The 25,934-nt window shown below is 31.7% G+C and overlaps 1 protein-coding gene across 1 annotated transcript; it reads left to right on the top strand.

The window, feature by feature from the left end:
* Positions 1 to 1,971: 1,971 nt before the first annotated feature.
* Positions 1,972 to 24,310, top strand: LOC136975288 (septin-1-like). Its single transcript, XM_067270330.1, is given in 10 exon segments — positions 1,972 to 2,114; positions 9,965 to 10,070; positions 13,239 to 13,325; positions 14,158 to 14,281; positions 17,412 to 17,533; positions 17,536 to 17,663; positions 17,826 to 17,927; positions 19,353 to 19,498; positions 19,657 to 19,755; positions 22,861 to 24,310. Coding segments are annotated over 10 exon segments (1,080 nt in total). The 5' UTR covers positions 1,972 to 2,093; the 3' UTR covers positions 23,006 to 24,310.
* Positions 24,311 to 25,934: the final 1,624 nt, after the last annotated feature.

Genomic DNA, 25,934 nt, shown 5'->3' with positions numbered 1-25,934 from the left:
AGTCGTAGCCGGGTGCAGCGCCGTAAGGCCGCGACTCCACTAGCCGTAAAAGGGCCGTAAAACCCCTCACCGTAAAGGCTTTTAATCACGTGACCATGATATTTTACGCCTGAGCAGGTCGTAAAACCAACGTAAAAGCGAGTTGAGCAGTGTTCAACTCGCTTTTACGTTGGTTTTACGACCTGCTCAGGCGTAAAATATCATGGTCACGTGATTAAAAGCCTTTACGGTGAGGGGTTTTACGGCCCTTTTACGGCTAGTGGAGTCGCGGCCTAACTAGCCTTTTATGCGCTCGGTGCGAGCATCTGTAACTACGCCCCAAAACTTAGTCCAGGTCATTTCTGCGCCTCCCAGAGTCTACGCTCTGTGCCTGGGCACCTCTGGCACCGCCCTAGTTATGACACTAGCCGGGTGATAGGTCAATTCCCGGTGAGTGTCATATTCGGGTGAAAGGTCACTTCCGAGTGGCGGTGTCACATTCGGTGGAAAATGGAAATCTGCGCAAGAAGACCCGGACAGAGAAGAGGCTTATGTTTTCCAGCAGCAAAACAACCTTTTCCACACAGGCCTTTTAAGCTCGACGGATTCTTCCACCATTTCTTCGGACTCCTTTCTGTCCAGTCCTGTCTCCACTATCCATTCCGGAACATCCGGATATCGCCGCTCCAGATATTGGATGAGAGACGAGGCGCTGTCGTCCGGAGTTACCACCACCACCCGTTTGACGTCGGGTGTGTGCCACTCCTCCGCACCTTTAGGAAGCACCCGTAAGACACCAGGTCAAGACCAGGCGCCGTCCTCGAACTCGGCATGGTCCGAGTTGTGCCACTTCTTCAATTCTCTGAAATTCTCCATTTTGCAAAGAAAAACGAACGATTGTTGTGAAAACAGAACTTGATTTGCATGAAAGTAATTTTGACAAATCATTGCAGGAGTTTGTCTCACGGGACGGAGAGTTTTAAAAAAACAATCAAATTTGACGTGCATACTTTTCACCATGAAATTTTAATTTTGTAAATAAAGAATTTAGTTTCAGTTTTTCCATAGGGAAAATTTGCTGAAATTTGCATCTGGGGTGCACATATAATGATGTTTGGAGCCCTCGCGTGATACGGCAATGACGTTATGTTTTGCATCACGTAATAAACCCAAACTAGCGGACAACCTGCGGTTTTCACGGGATAAGACATTGAATGGAAAAAGCTAATTTGAAATTTAATAAAAGTTACTTGTTGTGTGGACTTTTTAAAACACCCAACCCGTGGGTACTAAGAGGGCATGTTTTGTTGTTGTTTGTTAAATTACGGCAACGCAACACTTGGGCGATCTGTCTAGAGGAAATGCCTTCCGGGAGGTCTTTTAAGGGTAACTGGCTCCCTATTTAGGCGTTACAGACGTGGAGAAAACCCAGAAAACTCAAAAGGATTCCAACCCTGGTTAATGTTACCTTAGGTAGCCAAGATGGCGGCTAGTCTCTAATTCCAGCAAGGAAACAGTGGGACACACGTTCTCACCTAACGTAACCTATTCTAATAATTATGGTAATTTTTTAGAATAGGTTAGGTTAGAACGTGCATCCCACTGTTTCCTTGCTGGAATTAGAGACTAGCCGCCATCTTGGCTACCTAAGGTAACATTAACCTAATATCCGTGTAACATTACCAAAATAACAATGCTCGACCGTTTTGTACAGTATTCGTTTGTCAAAACCAGAAAGGATATGCTTAATCGCATTCATAATTAGTGTCGGCACGTGATGTTCCTCTAAATTTTGAGAATTTGACTCCCCTCTATAAAAAAAAACAAATTCGCAAACTCCACATTTCTGTAAAATAAGAATACGAATTTTCGAATATATTACATTTTGGGTAGACATATAACACGTGGTTACTCGAGTCATCACATTTTAAATATTTATAAGGTTATGAGATAAAATACACTTCAAAAATGTATATATTTTCAAGCGGAAATTCGACGTTATTTCCTTTGACGTCATCCTGCCAAAGGTTCCTTCGTTTCCGTTCTTTAGGGGGGGAGAAACTTTGAAATGATAAAGAACTGGTCAGCTTTTTACTGTTGAAGAAACTATAAAAATGAGCAGCGAAACTAAACAAGTAAGAACTGTTATTGTTACTTTTTTAACGTAATTCCACGTGCGTAAAATATGTCTATAACACTAACAATTTAAACAAAAGCTTTCAATTACATAAAGGGCGTGATTTCAAAGAACTTTCGTTGTTTCCATTGTTACGTTGAAAAAACGCTAACGTACGTTTGTCACACGTGGTTTTAACTTTTAAAATAGATTTATTTAAATTATACTAGAATTAACTTTTATTAAAAATTATTCCCGTGTTGTAGTTTCACTTTCGACCTGCCGCTCAGTCTATTTTGTACTGTCGAATTTAAATATAAGTCAAAAGATTTACACTATCCAAATAATAATTCAGTATTTAAAAGGTGTATGTAGAAAACCTTCATTATACTCCTGCTATTATAATACAAGTTTAGTGTTTTATACACAGTATAAAGGATTAAAGTTATGGCATGCTTTATTGCTAGATTTTATACTGTTATACTTCTCTATTAAATCAGTTATTTTATCTATTTTTATGTTTTGCATTTGGTGTAATACGACGATTAACGGCGTACACAAATTATAATTTGTGTGTGACGAAACGCCGCGTGAAGTAGACGAATGTAAGTATGACAAGGATTTGGGATTGGAATTCCTTCGCTTAAAGACTCTTATAAACTTATTTGATAATAAAAGAAATAAAACATTAATATGAATTTCATATATGTACTGTTGAAACAAAACAATCATCTGTAACTGAAATTATCATTATGAAAAGTAATCAGATGTACAATTAGACTGAATGGTTCCAAATTTATCAAATTTATAACTCTTTAAATGTATTATATTTTAACATTCTTGATTAATTGATGCATTGACTACATTTTACATTCTATGTGTCATACGATGAAGCATATGATCTTGAGATAAAACTTTAAAATGACTAATGTATTAGTCAGTGTTTTAATGTCTGTCATCTATTTTTGGGGAAAAGTGAATTTTTGGAAATACGTACGGTGACGACTCGTGGTGATTTGGCACTCGATGTGTTAAATATTTTCGCTTTTATTTCGCCATACGAAAAATATAATATATAATATATATTCTCAAATTTAAATGTTTCATTCTTGATGAATGATTTTGCTCGGAGAGGACGGTTATATACTGTCGAAAGTGCTCGCAAAATAAATTATTTTTACGTAACACCGACGGATGATTGTATACGTTATCTTTTTCTATTAATATTTGGTGCGTGTAGCTATTTTAAACTCTGTCGCTTTATGAATTCGCTCTATTTTATCATCATCAATTGTGTGGACAGAAATAGACGTAACTAATTATCAATAACTAATTTTTTGTTACAGCATTGTATTGTATAATGTTACTGTTACTATGGTTGTCAAATATTTTTAATAGACCACAGGACTAGAAGAATTAATTTTTCGTTACGACGTTTGTACATTTGTAGGTTATTCGTTTTAACAGAATTAAAAACTTCTTGTTAATATTTATTTGGTTTGTTCGTAAATAAAATAGCATGAGCGAAACAGAATACTCGTGCATTACGTCTATACTAATTAAAACATGTTATGTGCTATGTTTAATACATTTGGATACATGGCATATGACAACAATGCCATTCTCGTCGGTACTCTCCTAATGTCCGCCGAGTGCTCTTCGAGTCTAACATATATGCAACGATATAGTAGTGTTCCTTATGTATCCAGTGTTAAATCAAAGTAGTGATTCTGATATTGTAGAACTGGTCATATAAAATGGGTGCATTCAGCAAACAAAAAGTAGATATCACTTTATGTCTGCATTATAATGTAGTACTGTAAGGCTGAAGATGTGACAGATATCACAGTAATAGTTCAGAACTCAGAAGAATAATATTAAACATTTATACTTGGTATATTTCTATATTTGTAATTCTCTTTTGTTATTATACACTTTATAGCTATATCGAAGAATGACAAGCATAACAGAAAAGTATGCTGTAATAAAAGTGTTTTAATGCCTGCTCGAACAATGACAGACTGCTTCAAGAAAGTGCCGACAGCAATGTCATGTAAAACTAGTAGTAAAGTGATTGGCTAAACTAATGCCTCAGTGCTTCTGTTTATTGAATGCATCCAATAGTGACCACCGTTGGAATGCATCAATGCCGATAATCACCGTTTTGACGTCGACACCGATGCCTTTAAAATTTTTGAATTTTAGAAATAAATAACATATTTACATGTTTAATGCACCCCCGATTTAATGTTCCAGTTTGGTGTACATTCGCATTGGGAATTAAAGTTAATTCTATAAATATAAGAATACCCGATTCTCAAGAATATAGTATTATTATAAATGTAAAAGCATTTAAAAATACTTTTATTAAATCTTTTCATTGTTATCTCTATTGTATGATAGAAATAAGAAATAATTCATGAGCACGATAGCTAAGTTCTGTAGCAATAACCCAATAATGGATTATTTGCACGCGTCAACAGGCTATTTGTCAATGTTTAAGAGAGCATTATCGTAGTCGTTTAAGAGAGCAATAATCGTAGTTTTCAACTGTCTTGGTTTGGACTGAGGATCTGCCTTTGAAAGCAGATGTCAACTTGAACCAGAAAATTTCCACTTTTTTGAGATAACATGACATCTTTAATGCATTGTCTTCACAAACATGGATTTATAACCAATAGTAAAAGTCCCAAGTTTACTTGTATGGCAGTTTTTTAGAAATTATTAACATTTTCCTCGAATTAATATTGCCATTTGCATAAAAGAATTTCAATGAAAGCTTTACTTTTTCATAATTCAATCGAAAATTTAATCTTTTTCTTTCTAAAAAGTTGCTACATACAAAATTTCATCTCCAAATGTGATAGATGTACAAGATCATCTGCTATTTGATATGAGAAAGCAAACTTGAAAATTATTGTAATTCTAAGTTGCATGCCAAAATCACATTCTCTAGGATACAGATTACAGGTATAAGGAATTATTAATTTCTGTAATTTTTTTTCTGAAGATAATTAACTTTTTATATAGGAACTGATTATGTATATTACAATATACTATCGCTATAAATACTACTTTTTTATACTACAGTAAGACCCCGCTTAACGCTGTTTCGGTATTACGCGGTAGTATTGAAATTCCCCGACATCGCACGCAGTGTTGGGATCAAGGCGTAATGTCAAATTTTAAAGCTTATTATCTGCGGTGGACATTCCGACAACTAATTAATAAAACAGATGGAGCAGATAAACAATCCATTAGAGATTTTTGGAAAAACTAGAATAACATGGATGCTGTAGTTTATACAAAATGACAACATCAATCTTTCCTGGAATGAGGTGACCGAGAAATGTTTGAAAGGAGTATGGAAGAATGTATGGCCGGAGCTAAGCAAGGACGTTGACACAAGAAAATCCATTGTTGATGTCGACGAAATTGTCAAGCTAGCTAATGAAACAGGGTTGGATAATATAAATGTGCAGGATATTGAAGAATTATTGCAAGTTACAACTGGAGAAAGTTTTTCCAACGACAATCTTAAAGAATTAGTAGAACAGGTGCACGAAGATGACAAAATTAGCATTTCTGAAGATGAGGAACAAAAAGAACTTTCAACGGATTTTCTAAAAAAAGTTTAGCCAGTATAACGGAAATAATGGACCAGTTTATACAAAATGATTTCAATTTTGATAGAAGTTCAAAGGCAAAACGAAGTGTCACGGATGCGATGTCTTGCTATCGACAACTACTAGCTGAACGAAACAGGAAAAGGCAAACGACATTAGATGACTTCTTCACAAAGAAACAAAAGATGTCAAATGAGGAAGAACCTTCCTCATCACAAACATAACTTCTTTACTCAAACTTTATTTTATTTTCATGAATGTTTTATGAGTAAATTTCGATATTAGCAACAAATAAGTCTATAATTAATGTAATAAAAAAGTATTTAACAATAAATGTTACAAAATAAAACAAAAAAAACTGATAAATTTTCTTATTCTCAGTTCTGTTTCACGTATCCCCCTTATTTACGTGTTAAGATGACCCCGTTTAACGCTGTTTCGTTTAGTGCTCTGTCATCTAGGAACGCATCCCCCGCGTTAAGCGGGGTTTTACTTTACTAGTAATCTATCTAATTGGAAAAGATAATACTGTATTATTATCCTTTCCTAGCCTTTCCTAGCTATCAAGTTAGCCTCGTCTGTAATATAAAGTTGACAAGTATGAATATGGCAATACGCCTTTAACAACAATGTAAGATGAAGTAGATGTTACGTAATAAATCGTAGTTCTATCAAACTATATCAATCGACTAAACAGCCATTAAATTAACATAAAAACAGCCTGTAATTTCTAGCTGTTTGGTTAACTGAAATAAGATGATTCAACATCAAAAATAAAGTAAATATAAAGTGTAAAAAGACTGTTCCACTTGAAATAGAATTATATTATGTACTTTTACTCTCTAACAATGACAGCTTATGAAGTCTTACTATCAAGACAGTTTTGACATAAAATTAAGTCCTTGATTAATATACATTGAGCTTGACATACAAATGCTCTTCTTGATAACCCATTATATGGAATTAAAAAGAATAATACCTTGCTGTTTTATTTAAGTAAAAAGAGTGGTCAGAAGGTAATAGTATATCCAAATAGAACTGTATTAGAAAAATTAGAAATGGGATCTGCCTATACGTAAATAATTTTTATAAATATTTATATATTGTACTTTTCTAAAAATATTTCGAAAATAAACAGGATGAAATTTATTCTAAAAAAGGTATAATATAAATACAGCTCTCATTTTAATTCAGTAGACGATAGCACAGATAAAGATTTTCAAAATTCCAAATTTTACACTAAAAAGCTTGTAAAAAAAGCATTAATTTTTGTTTTCCCAGCTGTTATATAAAACAGAGGGAAAGTATGGCGATCGGTCAAAAAATAATCCCCAAAATTTTTACGTTTTTGGACTCCGGACCTCGAAATGTCGGGAAATCGAAAAAATTTTTGGGGTTATTTCTGTATGTATGGATGTTAATGTGTGGGGGACGTGATTTTGTTCACCTACTTTGAAGCTTAATAACTCCTGTGACTTTGTTGAAATATATGAAATTTTGCAGAGAGATTTGTGTATAAGGGAGATTATTCATGCTATTAATTTTTGGTGGTTAGAGGTCAAAGGAATGGGAAGATAGAGGGTCACCTGTCATAACTCAAATGGGGTCAGACTTAATGAAGATTTTACTCATTATTAGCATTTGTGATATATTACAAAACTCGTCTGTATCTTCAAAATTAAGCTTTTTGTCATTTTATAATAATTAATAATGTAACGAGTTTTAAAATAAAATGAATTGTATCGGAACAGATGGCACCATAAACAAGTTTAAATTCTTTCGCCGGGAATGTTACATAACTCGTTGCTGGATTTTTAAATATGCAGAAAACCTTATACAGCAAATAGAATTTTATTTTTTGAATCCAGATCTTAAAGCTGATAGGTGCGCAGTTATTTCAAAAATGCTTATTTCGTATCATAAAATTTAAAAAGATCTGTCAAACAAACCCAGATTAGTGATTTTTTTTAAAAGCAAGAATATAGTAGACCTATATAAAATCTAGATGCTTCAGAAGAAAGTTTAATAGTGAAAATATTCTGCAACGGAGAAACCGTTCCCATTTGATTGTGCTAAGCCGACGATGATGATGAAAATTTAATCGATATACAGGTATCTCTTGTATAACACAGTAGTTATGTTTTGAAAAAGTGACGTGTTATGTGAATCCATGCAATATGAAAAAAAGGATTAATGCAAAACAGTGTTAAGTTCCAGAAGTTAGCAAAAATATAATAATAGCGAGGTTCGGGCCGAAGTTTTAAACACGAAAACGTGTACGTCGGACGTCGAGTGCCACTTTCCCGTAAGCCTAGAAGTTTGACAATGGCGTTTAGAATGTCGAGCACGATTTCACTGACTTTCCAAACACCATTGTCAAACTTCTAGGCTTACGGGAAAGCGGCGCCAAACGTCGGACGTACGCGTTTTCGTGTTTAAAACTTTGGCCTGAACCTTGCTAATCTTTTTCGTTACTAAGAAAAATATGTTTATCAAAACAATTGATAATTTATTTCCAATCAATAACTAATTAACAATCACAATTAAAAGTACTGTATTATGTGTTAATATTAATTTTAAATGAGGGAATTTTCTTTTTACAAAGTATTGTCATTTCAGCTTTTTTGTTGTTCTCGATCAGAAGTATTAGCAACGTTTTCATATTTTTTATTTTTAGGATGACAAAATAAAAATATGTTATTAATTGAAAATTTGTTCTAGTGAGTTGCATTTGTTTAGTCAAGTACTAAATAAGTTTTTTCCAGAATTTGTGTTTGAGTACCAAGATACTGCTGTATTTCGTTCATCATTTTACGAACGATTGCTTGCTTACAGTTTAAAAAAAAGTTTAATAACACTACCTAAAAATGTTTAAATAATTAATTTTTATTAAAACTTTATTAAATACAAAGATTAATTTATAAAAAGAAAACACATTGACAGTCTTAAGGGCTAAAGTCTGAAAGTAATTGATTATAGGAAAGTTAGTATAGTTTTTTTCCTTGTCCCATCAGTTTTTCCCATTAAAGTAAACCTGATGAAAAGCACAAAGTAATTTGAAAATTTCACTATTCTAAAATCTGTGGGCAAATTTGAGACAACATGCATGCTTACTTCAATAAAAAAAATATTGAATAACAAAGTTTATGCTTAAAAATTGTGAAATTTTGCACGGAGAATTTCCAAAACCATGCTAGAGCGAAAGCATAAGTCGTGTTGTTTAGGGGATATCCCCAATTTTCAAACCGTATTGTATAGAGCGATATCTGTACATTATCTCTCATATACTGTATATATCACAATTTGTAAGATATTTTTTCTGTTATTGTTTTTAATAAAAGACAATTTTTCAATAGTAAGAAATTAAAATGGTCTATTTTTGTTAGCTTTTGGAACATAATTTTCCCTTTAATTTGTATTGGTTCTTAGTTGCATACAGCATAGTTTTGTACCGCATAAGATTTTATAAGAACCTAACTACTATTTTTTCTGTATTTGATTCAAGTAACAAAACTGATTTATTGGAAAATATTTTCAATTATACAGTGAATAAACAATTGCAAACAAAACCTTTTTAACCAGTAATTGAACTTTAACGTAGTTTCTGAATGTTTTTGGCCTTCGCCAAGGCCCTCCTCGGGTGTTTAACTAAACTGACTTCGGAAAATTGGAACGTTAGAATGATGATCCAGTACAATTTACAAGCTGCTACGCAGTGCAAAAGATAAAATAGATCAAAGCAGAGTGCCGGGAGTGTACTCTATTCCTTTTAGGGATGATAGATTCCAAAAGGACTTTGTAACTTAGTGTATATCAGTTCAAGCACTCGTTCAATACGTAAAAGGGTACACGAACATCAATACGACCTTGCAAACGACATGCATACCACCACCCCGTCAATGTACGCCTCCGACCCGGAAGTACATGCCGACCTCCAGAACACCAGACTAATTAAGCAAGCCATTCAAACAGACCACATTCATAGTCTGGAATCTTGAGAAATTTATAAAGCCAACTTGAAAGGAAACTGTATTAACTTTAACGACTGCGAGACTGGTGGCTAAGATTAAATAAATAAATAATCGAATAGGCCTAATTTTATTTTCAAAAATGCTTTGAATTAAATACAGTATTTATTCAACCAGATTATTCCAATAAGTATATAAAATTGTTTAAAATAGATTTGTTAAAATAATTACGAATATGCTATTTTAATAATTAATAATAATATATTTTTATCTAGTTATCTAATCCCGAAACACCCGGATATGTGGGTTTTGCAAATCTTCCCAATCAAGTTCATCGGAAATCAGTGAAAAGAGGTTTTGAGTTCACTTTAATTGTAGTAGGTAAGATTTTTATGTCAAATTTTTGTAAATACATAGTTAATGGATGAATTTAAATTGTTCGAATTTCGTGGTTTATTCCAAACAATTGAAATACCGTATTTTCCGGCGTATAAGACGACCCCCCTGACTTTTACAGTTGAAATATAGAGTTTGGGATATATTCACCCTATAAGATGACCCCCGACTTTTCAGAAGATTTTCCTGGGTTAAAAAGTCGTCTTATACTCCGGAAAATATGGTAGTTAAATCAGAACAATATTAAAAATAAAAAAATTTACGTGTAAAACTAACCCAACGTACATTTATAATCAAATACAGCAAGATTCTTATAATATGGCTAATTAAATATTAAGATACCAAGTAGTTTGGACTATGGTTAGGTTGTTATGCAATTGAAAATGCCAAATTAAGTTATATAAATAAGGTCTTCTGTTTTTACACTTATTATCCAAAAACACTACACGTCCAGATAGAATTGTTCAATTACTATAAAACTCGGCATACAGTTATGTCTCAGATACAGTGGCGTAGCATGGGTGTCGGCCGCCCGGGGCGGAGGAAAATTTCGCTGCTCCCTTATTTAGGTATAAGTAATGAAAAATTCCGTACTCATTTCAATCGGTCCGAATCGTAGGTGCGACAAAAATATGAAATGAAACGGTTCAAATTTTTACAAGATATTATTATTATTTATTGTGAAATTTTGCCGCTCAGGCAGACCGCCCCTGCCACCCCCACTACAGCTACGCCACTGCTCAGATAGGAATGTAAATGGTCTAGCCACATTTCACCAAATCTTACTTTCCCAATCCTTGTTATGTCGTATCTCACTTGACAGAAGTAAGAATATTAACTAACTAATAATTAGTAATAACTTTATATTATCTTTTGTAAATTTTTTCGTCCGGTGGAGATTATTATTACCAAAATTGAAGACAAAATCTGCCCAAAAGGGATCACCATTTATTTTCTGTGTTCCAAGACTATACACTTTTCGGCGACTGACCTTTCTTTGTAGGCTACCTGTCGCCAGAAGTTACAAAAAGTCCTTTTAAAAAAACACAAAACACATCCAATTAAAATTATAAATAATTTCTAAAAAAGGACCTGGTGACATACAGATGTCTTGCTTGCATCTGTCCATACCTTCTTGTGGGATGTGACTGCTTTTATCTACTGAAAACAGGCACTGGAAAATGTAGATTTTAAAAAAGCTGTCCCCTGGTGACGATACATTTAAAATTTTCACCCGATGGAGAATTATTGTGGCAGATTTTGTCTTCATTTTTATTAAACAATAATTCTCCATCGGACGAAAATTTACAGATGAATATTCAAATTAAAACAAACGTGTGCTTTACGAAAGTTGTTACAATGGACGTGTGCATTTTGCACATGGATGGTGGCAATTAAAGGTCGGTGTCCATAAGGGCCTGCCCAACAACAGATAAATTTAGCTCCTCCTTTTGGTTGGTGCAGGTGTCATTGTGGCTTGCTCTGTAAATGATATGGCCTCTAACCATCTTAGATGTTTCTGGTGAGGAGTAGTAAGGATGACCTTGGCTTGATCAAATGCCATCTCGATATCGGGGTCAGATGCATAAGTGGCAAGGGCTGTGGTGTGTCTTCCATGTTCAAGGTCTGCATGGTGTTTGTGTATTCTGGTTCCTAAGGAACCAGTATAAATAAGGTCCCTGTCACATCTGTTGTCCCTAAGAGGGATAGAATAAACATCAGGAGAGTCTTTCCTGTTGTGGAGGATTACCAACAAACATTTCATACGGATCATGTACGGGAGATGTTTGACTATCTTTGACATTTCCCGAAGAAATATATATTTTTCTAAAAGGAAGTCACGTTATTTCAATTCAAAATTTTCCTTTGAACGGTGTTAGATAGATGACCAACGCAAATCTATTGTTAAAGGAAAAGTATGATGTACAGGAGCAAGCACTACTAATTTCAGGTGGATAACATATATTTTAAATTAAATAAATGAAAAATATGATTAAAAATTGCTGCCCGGCATTGTGACGATGTCACAATAAATATTTGCTTGTCTCGCAACTTTATTATTATTTCTTTTTCTTGTATGAACTTTTAACATATAGAATTAAAATTCTATGTTTTTGTATTATCAGTTTATCATCATCTCTATAAATTAAAATACTGTATCTAAAAATGGTAATTTATTATTGATATCTAATTCTACTTCAAATTTTATAACTTAATCTATTTTATTTAGACTATCAACCAAATTCTGAATATGAAGTCAATTTTTGTCATACACGATGATACTATCGTCTACGTATCTATTAATAATACGATACTTGGTTGACGATTAATATATTTATCGTATTCGGTTAAACAGAGCAATACATTTTAAGGCTATTCTAGAACCTGTGAAGCCTTAGATTTGAGTGTACCGTTTATCTTTATATTTAAAATGATTATTTTGTATTATAAGTATTACAAGTTTTGCAAATTTTATTAATTATTTTTATTGATATGAAGGGATACATGTTTTTTATATCTAATGAGGCTATTCTAAAAGGCTCTTTTAAAGTTGTCATATATTTTAAACAGAGAGATATGGAAGTTAAATATGAAGAAAAATGCCTGCCCTGTTATGAGATTTTATTTTTTAAAATTTTTTATATTATTAATTATAATAAAATGGCAAAATATTTAACTTTGAAGGTTGAGATTGAGTTTTATTTAAAAAAATATAAATTGTAAATGCTAATAACGAGTATAATCCTCATTAAGTCCGACCCCTCTCAAAATACGACACGACCCTTGTATTTCCCCACTTCCTTGACCTTTAACCATCGAAATTTAATTGCGTCGATGCTCCTTATACATAAGCTATTATGCCAAATTTTGTTTCTTTATCTTTACTCCATCGTGAGATATATGAAACAGAATAGATGCCAACACACACGCGCACATCCCTGTTATGTATACCTAACAGCCAAGAAAGTAAAAGTGGAAAAGTGAAGAACCAAATGAAGCTAAGCTAACATCAGATTAAACACATTACAGAATTTAATGCTAATTTATCTGGCACTAATTAAACCGTAATTCGATGCCAGACAAATTTGTGATGTTAGTAAATTAATAGATTTAAATTTTAAACTAGATCCTTGTTTTGTTTTTTAACTCCAGGTGAATCCGGGTTAGGAAAATCGACGTTAATTAACAGTTTATTCTTAACCGACCTCTATCCAGACAGAAATATTCCAGATGCTGCAGGTAATGTTACATATTTATATTTTTTTTCTTTTTTTAATACATTAAAACTGCACTCATTAATGTTGCATGATTTAAGATTGCGGAGATAAGTTACCATTTAATAAATTTATATCATTGACAGAATTTTAATTTTATTACTGATTGATTAACGCGTCGGTGTTGCGGCATTTTCGGTCGTAATGCCGCAATACCGACGTGCTAATCATTTATTACTGTACGTGGCGTGAAGTGTAATATTATCTTATGAATTTTAATTTTATTTTTATTCGGTATTTTCAATTAAACACCAAAATACCTCTAACTTTTAACATCAAATGACAAACCAAAACTATTTTGTCATTGGATTGGATTGATTAGGTGAGTCAAGGCAGCACTTAAGTGATCTGCTAAGAAGGGAGTGCCTCTCCTTGTTCGTCTAGGAGAGATTGCTTCTTAGGATGCAACTATGCAGACGCGCGAGCGAGCGAGAATATGTGGCGAGAAGAGGTGAGACGCGATAAATATCAAAACTTGTCAGATATGTGCGAGAACCAGAAATTTGCTCTCGCCAGCATTATTTCTCGCTTCTCGCTCGTGCATGGTTTTCCTTTGCGAAAACTAAATCTCTCGCAACCTCTCGTTCGCTCTAAATTTGCGTCTGCATAGTCACACCTTTAGGAGGACCTTCTATGGGAAACTTGGGAACATAAACCTGCCTTCAAATTCAATGAATTTTAATGTGTGTAAATTTTTCATTTATTGCATAATATATCTTAAACTTCCGTTTAAGGTATATTTTATTTGTAATTGTAAAAATAATTATTTTAATTATTAAATTTTATAATTTTTTTAGAAAAAATTCAGCAGACAGTGAAATTGAATGCTTCAACTGTCGAAATTGAAGAAAGAGGTGTTAAACTTAGATTAACAGTTGTAGATACTCCTGGTTATGGGGATGCTATTGACAATACTGATTGGTAAATATATATTCAAAATGACTAAGTTGCACCAAGTACAACTTAGTCATTTTCTTTATCATTTAAAATTTTGTTGCTTATAACTTCATTTGTTTACTACTACTATTTAATTTGATTTATAGACTAGTTATCTAAAATAATAAAATATACATACAATCAAAATGCTGTAAACGTCAAAAAAAAATGTTTGTTTTTACTTAAAAGTTGTTTTATAATCGTCTTACTGTTTTGAAATATTCAATATATGACTTTATACATCTAAATTTTTAAGGTATGATCTATTTGTGTACCCGACAAAACCATTTTCGGGTTGCAGTTTTCAAATTGCAGACCTATAGATTCCCCACTGTTATCCATCTGTCCTTCCTTCCTTCCTTTAATCTCTAGAACAGTTAGATGAAAATTGAGACCAGATACAAAACCTTAGGGGCTAGAGGCCCCAATTAACTATGTACGTACTGCCAGTCTGGACCAGAAGTCACATGATTTCAATTGAAAAGTTTCTCCAGAATGAAATTAGATACGTTAAAACCAAGACCAGATACAGCAAGCAAGCATATTTTTAAATAAATTAAAATATGATTTGTCACAATGCTGAGCTGCAATTTTTAATGTCACAATAAGTACAGTCAAACCTGTTTTTATGCGGTCTTTTTTTGTGCGATTTTTTTATTTGTGCGGTATAGTTGGCGACTAGTCTCGTGCGATTTGTCATGTCTCACGTTGACTTATTATAGCTAAATAAACTTATTACAGCATAAATGAACTTATTATAGTAATATTATTGCATGAATATGCGAAAAATGAAATAATTTATTTTTTAAGTCAACAAAACACCACCTGGACAAAAATATGTAAAACAGACGATAGACGAGACGATGCAGTCAAGTGCTGACATCTGTTGTCAATAAATTCTATTTCGTACGGTTTTGAGTTATTTTCTATGTGAGCTTTTTTTATGCTGTCCCTATTGACTGCATAAAAAAATATTTTTTTAATTGTGTTGCGAAAACTATTTTTTATAGCCACTCGTGAAGTTTCGCGCGATTTTTTTTTATGCGTTTTTTTTATGCGGTCCCTATCCACCGCATAAAAACAGGTTTGACTGTAATTTTGATTTTTTAATATTTAAAATAAAAAAAAACAACATAATTAAACTTTATCATCTTTGGGTGCCTTTGAAATTAAATTTAAAAGCCTGAGAAACTTCAAAGGTATTTGAGAACAGTTAGAAATTTGTTGAACACAAACATGATTTTTTTTTTTTTGTTGATAAATCTATATTAAATGGACTTTTGAATTTCGTATTCTTAATTATAAAGCACTTTCAAACTAACACAAGGATAAAATATATCTTTCTATTATCGTTATGAACAGATATCTTTGTATTAAAACTTACAACCCTTTAATACAAAGATATCTGTTCATTTTACAACCCTTCACTTCTATGAGTGATATAAATTTTCTTCATTTATGACTACATGAAAGGCCATATTTTTGTTGGACATTATATATATATATGTTAGGCTTAAAGAATGAAAACACTCATTGAGCGAAAAAAGCATCCACAACATGGTGCGGTCTCTTTAAATCGTCCACAACACGAATATCGAACAGTTGAAGCCGCAACGTGCGACTAACTCAAAAAGACCATAAAGCAAAATTCGCGTCGTGGATTTTGTGATATTTGACCATTATGCATTGCAGTGAAAAAAGCCATAATGTGTTTGAACGTTAAGTGCAACCACAATACGACGGACAGGTTGTAACTTGTCAACGGGCGCATTGTAAACACTCCCCCGAGTTTGTGTTGTGTTCATTCTTGACTGTCATTTTCAAGTGTGAACATCTGTGTGTTAATTACGGCTAGTAAAAAGAACATGTTTTATGATAAATTAAGTGAGTTAATGAAGACAAGTATCGATCTCAGTTTTTCCATCAATGACGAACAATAAGAAATGTTACTTCAAGAAACAAAACAGGCTCAGCTTCTTAAAAAATGCAACGAAGCAGTTCGTCTTTTGTCTTAAACAATACGATTTCTTAAAAATTGGTGACACTGAAAAATTAAATGAAAGTGAATCTGATAGTATTTGTGATTCAAAAATCCATTACTTTTGTAAGACAGGTGAAAAGTAACCAAGTTGCATTTCTGTATATGGTGAATAAGATAACAAAAAAGAAAGTTTTATTTTCTTATCACGTTGTTATTGGTTAACATCCAGAACTTGTGGTGGCTTTAAGTATGAAAATTAATTTTCTAGGAAATCTTGTAGAACTAATGTTGTTCGGCATTAAAAATTGTAAACGAAAATGTTTCGAGGCTAGAACCCAAATTTTAAAGTTACAAACAACTGTACGTCGTATCACCCTCTATCGTGGTTGCATCAGCTAACGTCCAGAACGTGTTACGGCTTTTCTTAATCACCGCAACACGTAGTGGTCAAATATCATAAAATTTACAACACATTTTGTTTTGTGGTCTTTTAGTCACAATGCATTTTTCTTTATAGTTTAATTAATTATACCTTTTCTCGCTTAGTTTTTTGAGTGCTTTAAATCTAAATATATATCTTAACAAATATACAAAGCATCGTTTTCAAAAATGTATCCTCAATTTCATTATTAGAACAATTACAGTTAGAGAAACATTCCTTCAAATAAAAAGAAACATAATAAGCAATTATTTATTGTGACATCGTCACAATGCTGGGCTGCAATTTTTAATCATATTTTTATTTTAGTTAATTTAAAATATATTCTCTCCACCTCAAATTAGTAGTGACTTACCCCTGCACATCATTCTTTTCCTTTAACAGTAGAGTTGTGCCGGTCATCTATCTAACGCCTTTCGGTGGAAAAGTTTTCAACTGAAATAATGCGACTTCTAGTTTGCATTGGAAGTTCACGTATAGTTAATTGGGGCCTCCTATCCCTAATGGTTTCCGTATCTGGTCTCGTCTTTCGTCTATCTAACTCTGTTCTCAAAACTAAGGAAAGACAGAGAGAAACCTATAAATTATTCTATCGCAATAAATATTGATACATTCGTAATTTCACTAATTATAAACAAATAATTTTATTAAATATGACAATTGATATATCTGCATAAAATTAATTTTAATTTCAGTTTTAAATCGATTATTCAATATATCGACGAACAATTTGAAAGATTCTTGAGAGACGAAAGTGGATTGAATAGACGAAATATAACAGACAATCGGGTTCACTGTTGTTTTTATTTCATTTCTCCGTTCGCCACGGTCTGAAAACCGCTCGACATAGAATTATGAAACAGCTACACAATAAGGTTAATATTGTTCCCGTTATTGCAAAAGCCGACGCTCTTACTAAAAAGGAATTAATTGCATTGAAAAAAAGGGTAAGTATTTCAAATCGTACGAATATTTATATCGTACGATAACGATTAAATTTTTCTTTAATAATTTTTATAACACAGATAGAGATGACATTAACAGAATCCATTGTTAGTCCCTTAGACAAATATATTTAACTTTTATTAACTATTAAAAAATAATTACAGGTAATGCAGGAAATTGAAGATAATGGAATTCGTCTATATCCTCTTCCGGATTGTGATTCCGACGAGGACGAAGATTACAAAGAGCAAGTGAGGGAATTAAAGGTTTGTTTTTTAATTTTATTTAATATTCTTTTTATATTTTAGTATTTTTAAGAAATAATATTTGATTATCATTTAATGGCAATTGTTACCATGAATATAGTAAGGTTATTTTCTGAAATATACTTAACAATTTATTCTAAAAATTAAAAATTTAATTAAAGTAAATCATCAAAGTTAAATAGTCAAAGTATCATTATTTTTGAAACATCTTCGGGATATATACGCAATTAAAGTTCTGAATTTAAAACATGTATATCTTAATTTAGAACTTAGTTGTGTCTGAGAATAAAATCTGAAAGATGCTTTGGGAAAAAACTGAGTTATGATTCATTTTGCTAATTTGTTTTAATTGAATTTTATTTCTCAATAATTTATCATATAATGAATTATAACTAAATCAGTTTTAATAGTTTAAATCTATATAGGGTTCCTATGCACCTGGAGAGTCAGAAAAAATTGGGGATTTTCATTAGTGTTCGGAAAAAGTCGGGAAATTTGCCTCCTACGCTGCCTTGTCAATTTTTTTGCCGACGGTGTGCTCGACTAAGTGTAGCCCTCCGCAGGCAGCAAGAAGTAAAGTGGTGCAATACAACTTATGAAAAGAGATGTAGAATATTTCCAGGATCCAAAATGTCTCCCACGCGTACACAGAATTTTCCAAAAATTTACAAAGTACAGTGAACCTTCATTATAGCGCTGCTCACTATACCGCGCACTTGGTTATAGTGTGGGCGATGTTTGTGACGCGATAAGCTCAAACGCGTTTATACAGGTCCGTGCGGGTTAGTGAGTAGCGCATTTTATTGTTACTGCGTATTGAGTAATTGTGTATGTATTGAGTTCCTGAATGTATTTTGAATAGTGTTTAATTATTGTATGCATGATGAGTAAAAGCAAAGCTTGACATTATTGCTAAAGTAAAGAGGTGAACCGCATTACACCACGCCACTCAGTATAATGCCGGTGTTGTTTCCCGCCTGACATGCACGTTATATTGGGTGTTCACTGTACATAAAAATGATAAATAAAAACATTTAAATTAAAATTATTTATCATTTTTCATTTCAATAATTTCAGTTGTGTAACGAAATAACTTGATTTTTTCCAGTTTATTAATATTTTATAAAATTCGGGAACTTTATTAAGTGATAAAGTTAATAAATAATGGATTTTCCTTCTTGTCAAACCCATGTAGATTTATGTTTGTGGATTAATAACAGGATAAATTAGTTTAATTTAACAAAAAAGCCTTTTATTTTTAGTTTTAATAAATTAGCAATTATAAAAAGTAGGAGAAGCAATAGCGTACGTGCATAGTAATTCAAATACTGTTTTCTTTTGTCAATGTGCTAATAAATAATAAGACTGAATTCTAAATTATTTCATAAAATTTATGAATTATAGTTAATATATTTTATTATCTAGGAGGCCGTTCCTTTTGCAATATCATCTGCTTTGCAAACTATCGACGTTAAAAACAGAAAAGTTAGAGGAAGATTATATCCTTGGGGTGTCGTAGAAGTAGAAAATCCCGAACATTGCGATTTTTCTAAATTAAGGACTATGTTAATGTAAGAAAATCTATATCTTAATCCCGATTAAAATTAAGCGGTGAAATTATTGAAAAACAAAATTATATGAAAGAACAAATGCTATTTATATTTCCCCATAACTTTTTATTAAATAATCTAGGAATTCATATATTAAAAGTATTTGGTAATTTTAATAGAACACATATGCAAGATTTACAAGAAGTTACCCAAGAAGTTCATTATGAAAACTATCGTTCTGAACGTTTGGCAGGTAAAGTCGGTTGGCGGAAACCAAAGTAAGTTTACTTTTGCAGTTTTTTTCATAATATTGTAAGCAATTTGTACTGCTTAAACTGTTAAAAGTAGTGGATTTTTATCCCATAATTATGCTTAGATTTTGTTGTTGTTAGAAATTTAGGAACAGTAAGATTAATATACAGAGTGTCCATAATTTATTTTCCTGAATAAAACTCACTAACATATTGTGCTAGGGCTGTATCAAGCTATTGTTACGAGTATCGTATTTGTGCTCCGCTATTCTCTGTGTCGACAATCTATTTGTCGAGTCTACGTACGTTAGCTTTCTATCAAACCTCCAGTCGACCGGCGGTACGGAATATATTCCAGGTGTTCCAATGTCGATTGCGTCTTTACCGTTGGTGAATATTACGTATACCGATTGGTTACGTTTGTATGCTAAATCGGCTTTAATTTTTTTGGCTATGATTTTATAATAAATCAAAGTCAACCATAAAGTGTTTTTTGCTGCTGTATTTGTTGTTGCGTATTTACAGCTCGTTTTCAGATTTTTCTGTATTGTACCGGTTAGCCTGTTTATTAACCTATAGCTGTAACTATGTGCTATACATTCATTTTGTTAAACTTTATTAAACTGTTTTGCTGGAAATAGTGTGGAAAGGTATGACTTATTATTATTAGGTTCCAGTTCACAATTTAGAGAATTATAACAGATATTAAAAACAGTTAACTACACGTTGTTATTTATGATAGTTTTTCTTCTATTCAGTTTCTTAATCGGGTAAATAAATTATGGATATATTGTATTTTAAATATAGTTAAATTTTAATCGTATACAAAAGGAGGATTCAAAAAGTTTTCATTTATAGTGCAGTCTTTACTGAAGAATATTGATGCATATAACCATAGCCTTCAAGTCTGATCACAGAGCGATTGTTTGAGAGCCCTCTGCATTGATCAGAACATAATGAACAGAATTACTTTAGCACTTTAGACAATTTGTATGCTGTCATTAATGTAAAGCAACTTGGAAAACTAAGCTCTTGTGTTCTTTTGTTGCATTATCTTGCAACTGTTGTACATGATACAAGAGAAGCTTCATCATATGCAATAAAAATATTGACACATCCTCGTTATATTCTTGATCTTTCGCCGTATGACTTTTCTGTGTTCGGATGCTCGAAGAGGACAGTAAGAGGTGGGTATTTGGATTGGACTCCACGGTTAAAGATTTCATTTTGCAATGGTTTGTTACAATCACAGGAGTTTTACCAGAAAGACACTTTTGATCATGTCAAACAGTTGAATACTTTAATGCCTTAATGCCTAAGATGATTTTTTTAGTTTTGTGCGTTGCTTACCGATTCATTGTTTTGAACTCTCTATTTACAAATATATATTTAATTTTGAGTCAATTTTAATTAAAATTTCAGTCTAAAAGTGATAAAAATATTGCATGATTCTGCAGAATATATTCTATTAATGTGTGGTGATGTGGCAGGAAAACATTTAAATAATTCTCAATTCTAAACAAGGAAGTAAATGTTTAATATTTGATGATGATGAAGAACCTGGAATGTGTATGTATTAACATTCGTAGGAATGTTACATTACAAATCTATAACTAAAGTCAATAAATAGACATTAAAAAATATTTTTCAACGCTGATTTAAGGTTTTCAAGGTTATTCTCATTTTCAGATTGCCTTTAAACCTTCAGTTCCACTGAGTGCGACTCTAAACGCACCCAACATTTTTGAATAACAAAAACAATAACTATAGTAATGTATTTATTATATTAGTATGTTGTTTACAACATCAATTTAAACATTTTCTGAAATTTTTAGAGCAATTTCAAAACAATTATAAGAGATTTTCAGTTTTTGATTGTTTCAAAAGTATAAACACAGGTGGATAAAATTAGTATAATAATTTTTTTATTAATTATCAGTTTAATTAGTTGTCACCAGAGGTGAGTATCACTCATTATTAAAAATGTGGTGTCGATTTTAAATGTTTTTTTTTATTATTTAAAACAATGCCTCGTGGAAAAACGCTAAGAGTTGAAAATATGTGAAATTTACCAACTAAAATGATCGGGACAATCTCTAAGACAAATTTCGGCAGCTATAAATCGATCTACATGTGCGGTGAGAAATGTGTTAACTTGGGGTGAAAATTATGGCAGAAATAAGCGATATGGAAGGCTTCAAACTCCTTACACGTAGAAATGAAAGAAAGGTTTTTCGGCTATTGGCAGTCGACAAGTTGTCTGTCGGAGAAGCAGCATCAACATTGCCAATTGCAGTTTCACCAGCAACTGTATGGAGATAAATGCATAATCGTAAAACTCAAATTTACAAAAATGGCTGCCAAACTGAAATTAACACAATTGCACAAAACAGCTAGATTAAAATGGGCCAAAGACAGGATGAGATGGAAAGAGGAGTGGAAACAAATAGTCTTTTCAGATGAAAAAAGCGGAATTTGGATGCAACTGACTGTTAAAGTCACTACTGGCATGATTTGAGGAAGAATGAAGAAGTCGGAATGAGCAGACAAAGGTGGAGGATCTGTGATGGGGTGGGCAGAATTTGAATGGGGGGTAAAACAGACATCGTATTTATAGAAGGTAGAATGAATTCAGAAAAGTATCAAGAACTGTTGTATCAAAATTTAATAACTTTCGGATCACATATTGAGGAGAAAACTGGCAATTCCAGCAGGATAGTGCTGCCATTCATAAATCAAAGTCAACAAAAAATTGGTTTGTTGTAAAAAAAAAAATTAATGTAATTGATTGGCCATCACGAAGCCTCGATACATACCCAATAGAGAATGTTTGGGGCATTAGGAGTTGTCTTGTTTACGGCCAAAACAGACAATACGATACTGTAAATGAATTGAAAAAACATGTTACAATTGTTAATGTTTTCGTTATCGAAAAAGGTTGGGTGTGTTTATAATTTTGAAACGGACTGTAATTATGCAATAGTTGATTCATCTGGTACGACGTGTTTCTGCACTACTAAAAATTCTTTTGTGTATTTTAAAAATTTACTTACATACAGTACAGTAATATTATACCATATGTAAATCATATAACGTAAATATTATATTAATCTAATTGTAAATTAAATTTAGTGCCCAACCGGAAGAAACGGATAGAATTTTAGAAGAGAAAGAAGCGGAACTTCGTCGAATGCAAGAAATTTTAGCTCGGATGAAACAACAAATGAAACAACAGAAAGAAGAAGGTAGACAAGTCACTCCACCTCCACCTAACTAATATACTATTCGTTATATAATTCCTCTATTATTATTATTATTATTTTTTAATAAATACGATTTATAATAATAATGTTTAACTTTTATAATAGTTGAATTATATAAAATGGCTCCGTCGATTCTAAAAGCAGTCTAGTCACGTTTATGTGCCATAGACTAACGACATTTACTTTAATAAAGTTAACGTCTTTATAAAACCTTAATTTTTTTTATATATTTTAAACTTGCGTACGTTTTCTACGACTTTTAAGTGCATTTATATATCTATTCTAACGGTTATGATCTGATATTTGGATCGACTTTTCAGTGCTCTTATTTCTTTTAATAAGATTTGTACGTATGTATGTATTCATATAATTTCAACTTTCTAAAGCTTTCCTTTTACAAAACATGTGAATTATTTTACTCTTAAAAAACTTTATTATTATTTTTAGTTTTTTACATAAAAGTTTTATAAACTTGCATCAATATTTATCATTGTTGTTAATGGTAAAATTTGATTTTTGATATCGGAAATTTTATTTTTAGTTTGTAACTGATATCTCAAAATGTAGCTAAAGTTAAATATTTAAATAGTTGGTAAAGAAATAAATCAAACATTTTTTATCTGTTTGTTTAACAATAATATAATTTCTAATTTATATTAATAGCTATTGAAGTAAAATTGCAATGATCTTTTTATATCATGTGTAATTCATTCAAATAATAGCAAGGTCGAGGCCGAAGTTTTAAACGCGAAAACATGTACGTCGGACGTTTGGTGCCGCTTTCCCGTAAGCTTAGAAGTTTGACGATGGCATTTGGAACGTCGAGCACGGTTCCACCGACTTTCTAAACGCCATTGTCAAACTTCTCAGAAGTTTGACGATGGCGTTTGGCTTACGGGAAGCGGCACCGAACATACACGTTTTCGCGTTTAAAACTTCGGCCTCGACCTCACTAATTCTGTTGTAATTTCAAATGAGAAAATATTTCATTTAAATAAGTATTTTATGAATGAATTTATTATTTTTTTTATTGATATTTTTAAGAGTAAGAAACAAAAGTGGTGTAAGTTGAAAGTAAGTTTTTAAATGATTAAATCATGCCTTTTTCCAAAATTACTTGAAGTTAAATTATATTTTTAAACTACAAATAACAATTTTGTACGGAAGTTTAATTTTTATATAAGCGAAAGATATGTCCGATAAACTTCTTTGTTAAAAATCTTTAAATGTATTGATAAATGTTATTCGTATAATCATTGTTTAAACATATTTTAATACTGTATTTTTAACAGTAGAAAATAAAACTGTTTTTGATATAATTCTTTTTATTTAAAATGAATGTATTTTCTAACATACGAGTAGAACAGATATAACAAATTATCTACGTAAATATAAGTGAATTTATTTACATTAAATACATAAATTGACTAATAAAAATAGACCACTTGTATAGAATAATACCAAATAGAACCTAGTTATTACGACGATTAGATACCGTTTATTAGTAATTCCAAATAAGATTACTGTTAACATTATATTTTATTAATTATGTACAGTTTTTAATTACATTTTAATGTAATTAAAGTTAGGCGCATGTCTAATTTTTATTTAACGAAGATCATATTTCTTGAAAACTTTAATGCTTTTCGTGAAGGGTTTCGTGAAGATTAAATAACATTTAAAATTATTGTATAGACTAAAACAGTGGGTTGGGTTCCAAACCACTGCATTAAAGTAAAACACAGCCTTTTTCACCGGCATATAAAGACTTCGATACATTTATACTATTATTAATTATCGCGTAACAAACAAATTTAATATTCGCAAATAATTTTTCCGTAGTAATTTATTGCTCGTATTTTAAGAGAAGCGACATAAATTTTAACGCCTGGCAAATTACTCGGATGAAAATATATTTTAACGAATTAAATAACTTTAAAATATCCTCACGGCACTTATTACAATTCTTTATGATTCATTTTTAAAAAAGAAAAAGCCCTACTTGAGAAATTAAAATGCTTTAGTGTTAGGAAATTTAAGAAGAAAAATATATATATATATATTTTTTTTTAAATACTTGAGCATAAACAATATATAAATCATTTATTATAAAATTAATTATTAACTGAATAGAAAAATTAATGAAATAGATAATTTTTAATATAGAAAAGTATGAAAATAGAATGATTTATATAAATAAATCCTTAATTTTATTTTATATTTAATGTGGGTTCTGGAATGGTTTGGGCAGAAATCAGATATATTAAGCAATTGCTTAATTGCCTCATAGCCATTATAGCAATTAATTGCCATTATAGCCTCATAGTAGCCTTAACAGGCTACTATGAGGCAACAATGTTTAATGAGTAATATTTATTAGGTTGTTTGTACATATAGTTGGACCGCAATGCTCGCAATTTTACAAATTACACCTCAGCAGACCTGTCATAACAGAGACAGGAAAAATAACCCTGTAGTCCATAAAATAATAAAGATTAAAAACAACCGGAGTATTGCCAGCACTTGCTTTCTAATGCCAACTAGCAATACATACAAGAAGTACTATAATATCAGTTTTATTCAATCATATATAGCTGATTCATTTAAGTAAATTAAATACACACATTATACATATATAATGTGTTCAGCTTCAAATACTCAATAAAGACTTGTATAATTTAAAATAATTAGAATGTTATTAAAGTGCATAATTGTTATAGAATAATATAACAGTTCATAAGTTATATAAATTGGTTGTTATTAGTCTAAAATAAAAATAAAAAGTACCAATTGTTTGCAGAGTGACCTTGATGATAATTATAAATTTATATACAAAAGGAATATCCTTGAAATAAGCTTAGTGTATAACTAAAATTACAAATTTTTTGATAAGTATTTAAACTACACACAGGATAAAGTGTAAAAGTGATGGAAAATGTGTAT

This window comes from Centruroides vittatus, unplaced genomic scaffold, assembly GCF_030686945.1.
Source record: "Centruroides vittatus isolate TY-2023 unplaced genomic scaffold, ASM3068694v2 contig_370, whole genome shotgun sequence".
In the NCBI taxonomy this organism is placed as follows: Eukaryota; Metazoa; Arthropoda; class Arachnida; order Scorpiones; family Buthidae; genus Centruroides; species Centruroides vittatus.
The sequence above is the reverse complement of the archived record's forward strand: the minus strand, read 5'-3'. Positions and strand labels throughout refer to the sequence as shown.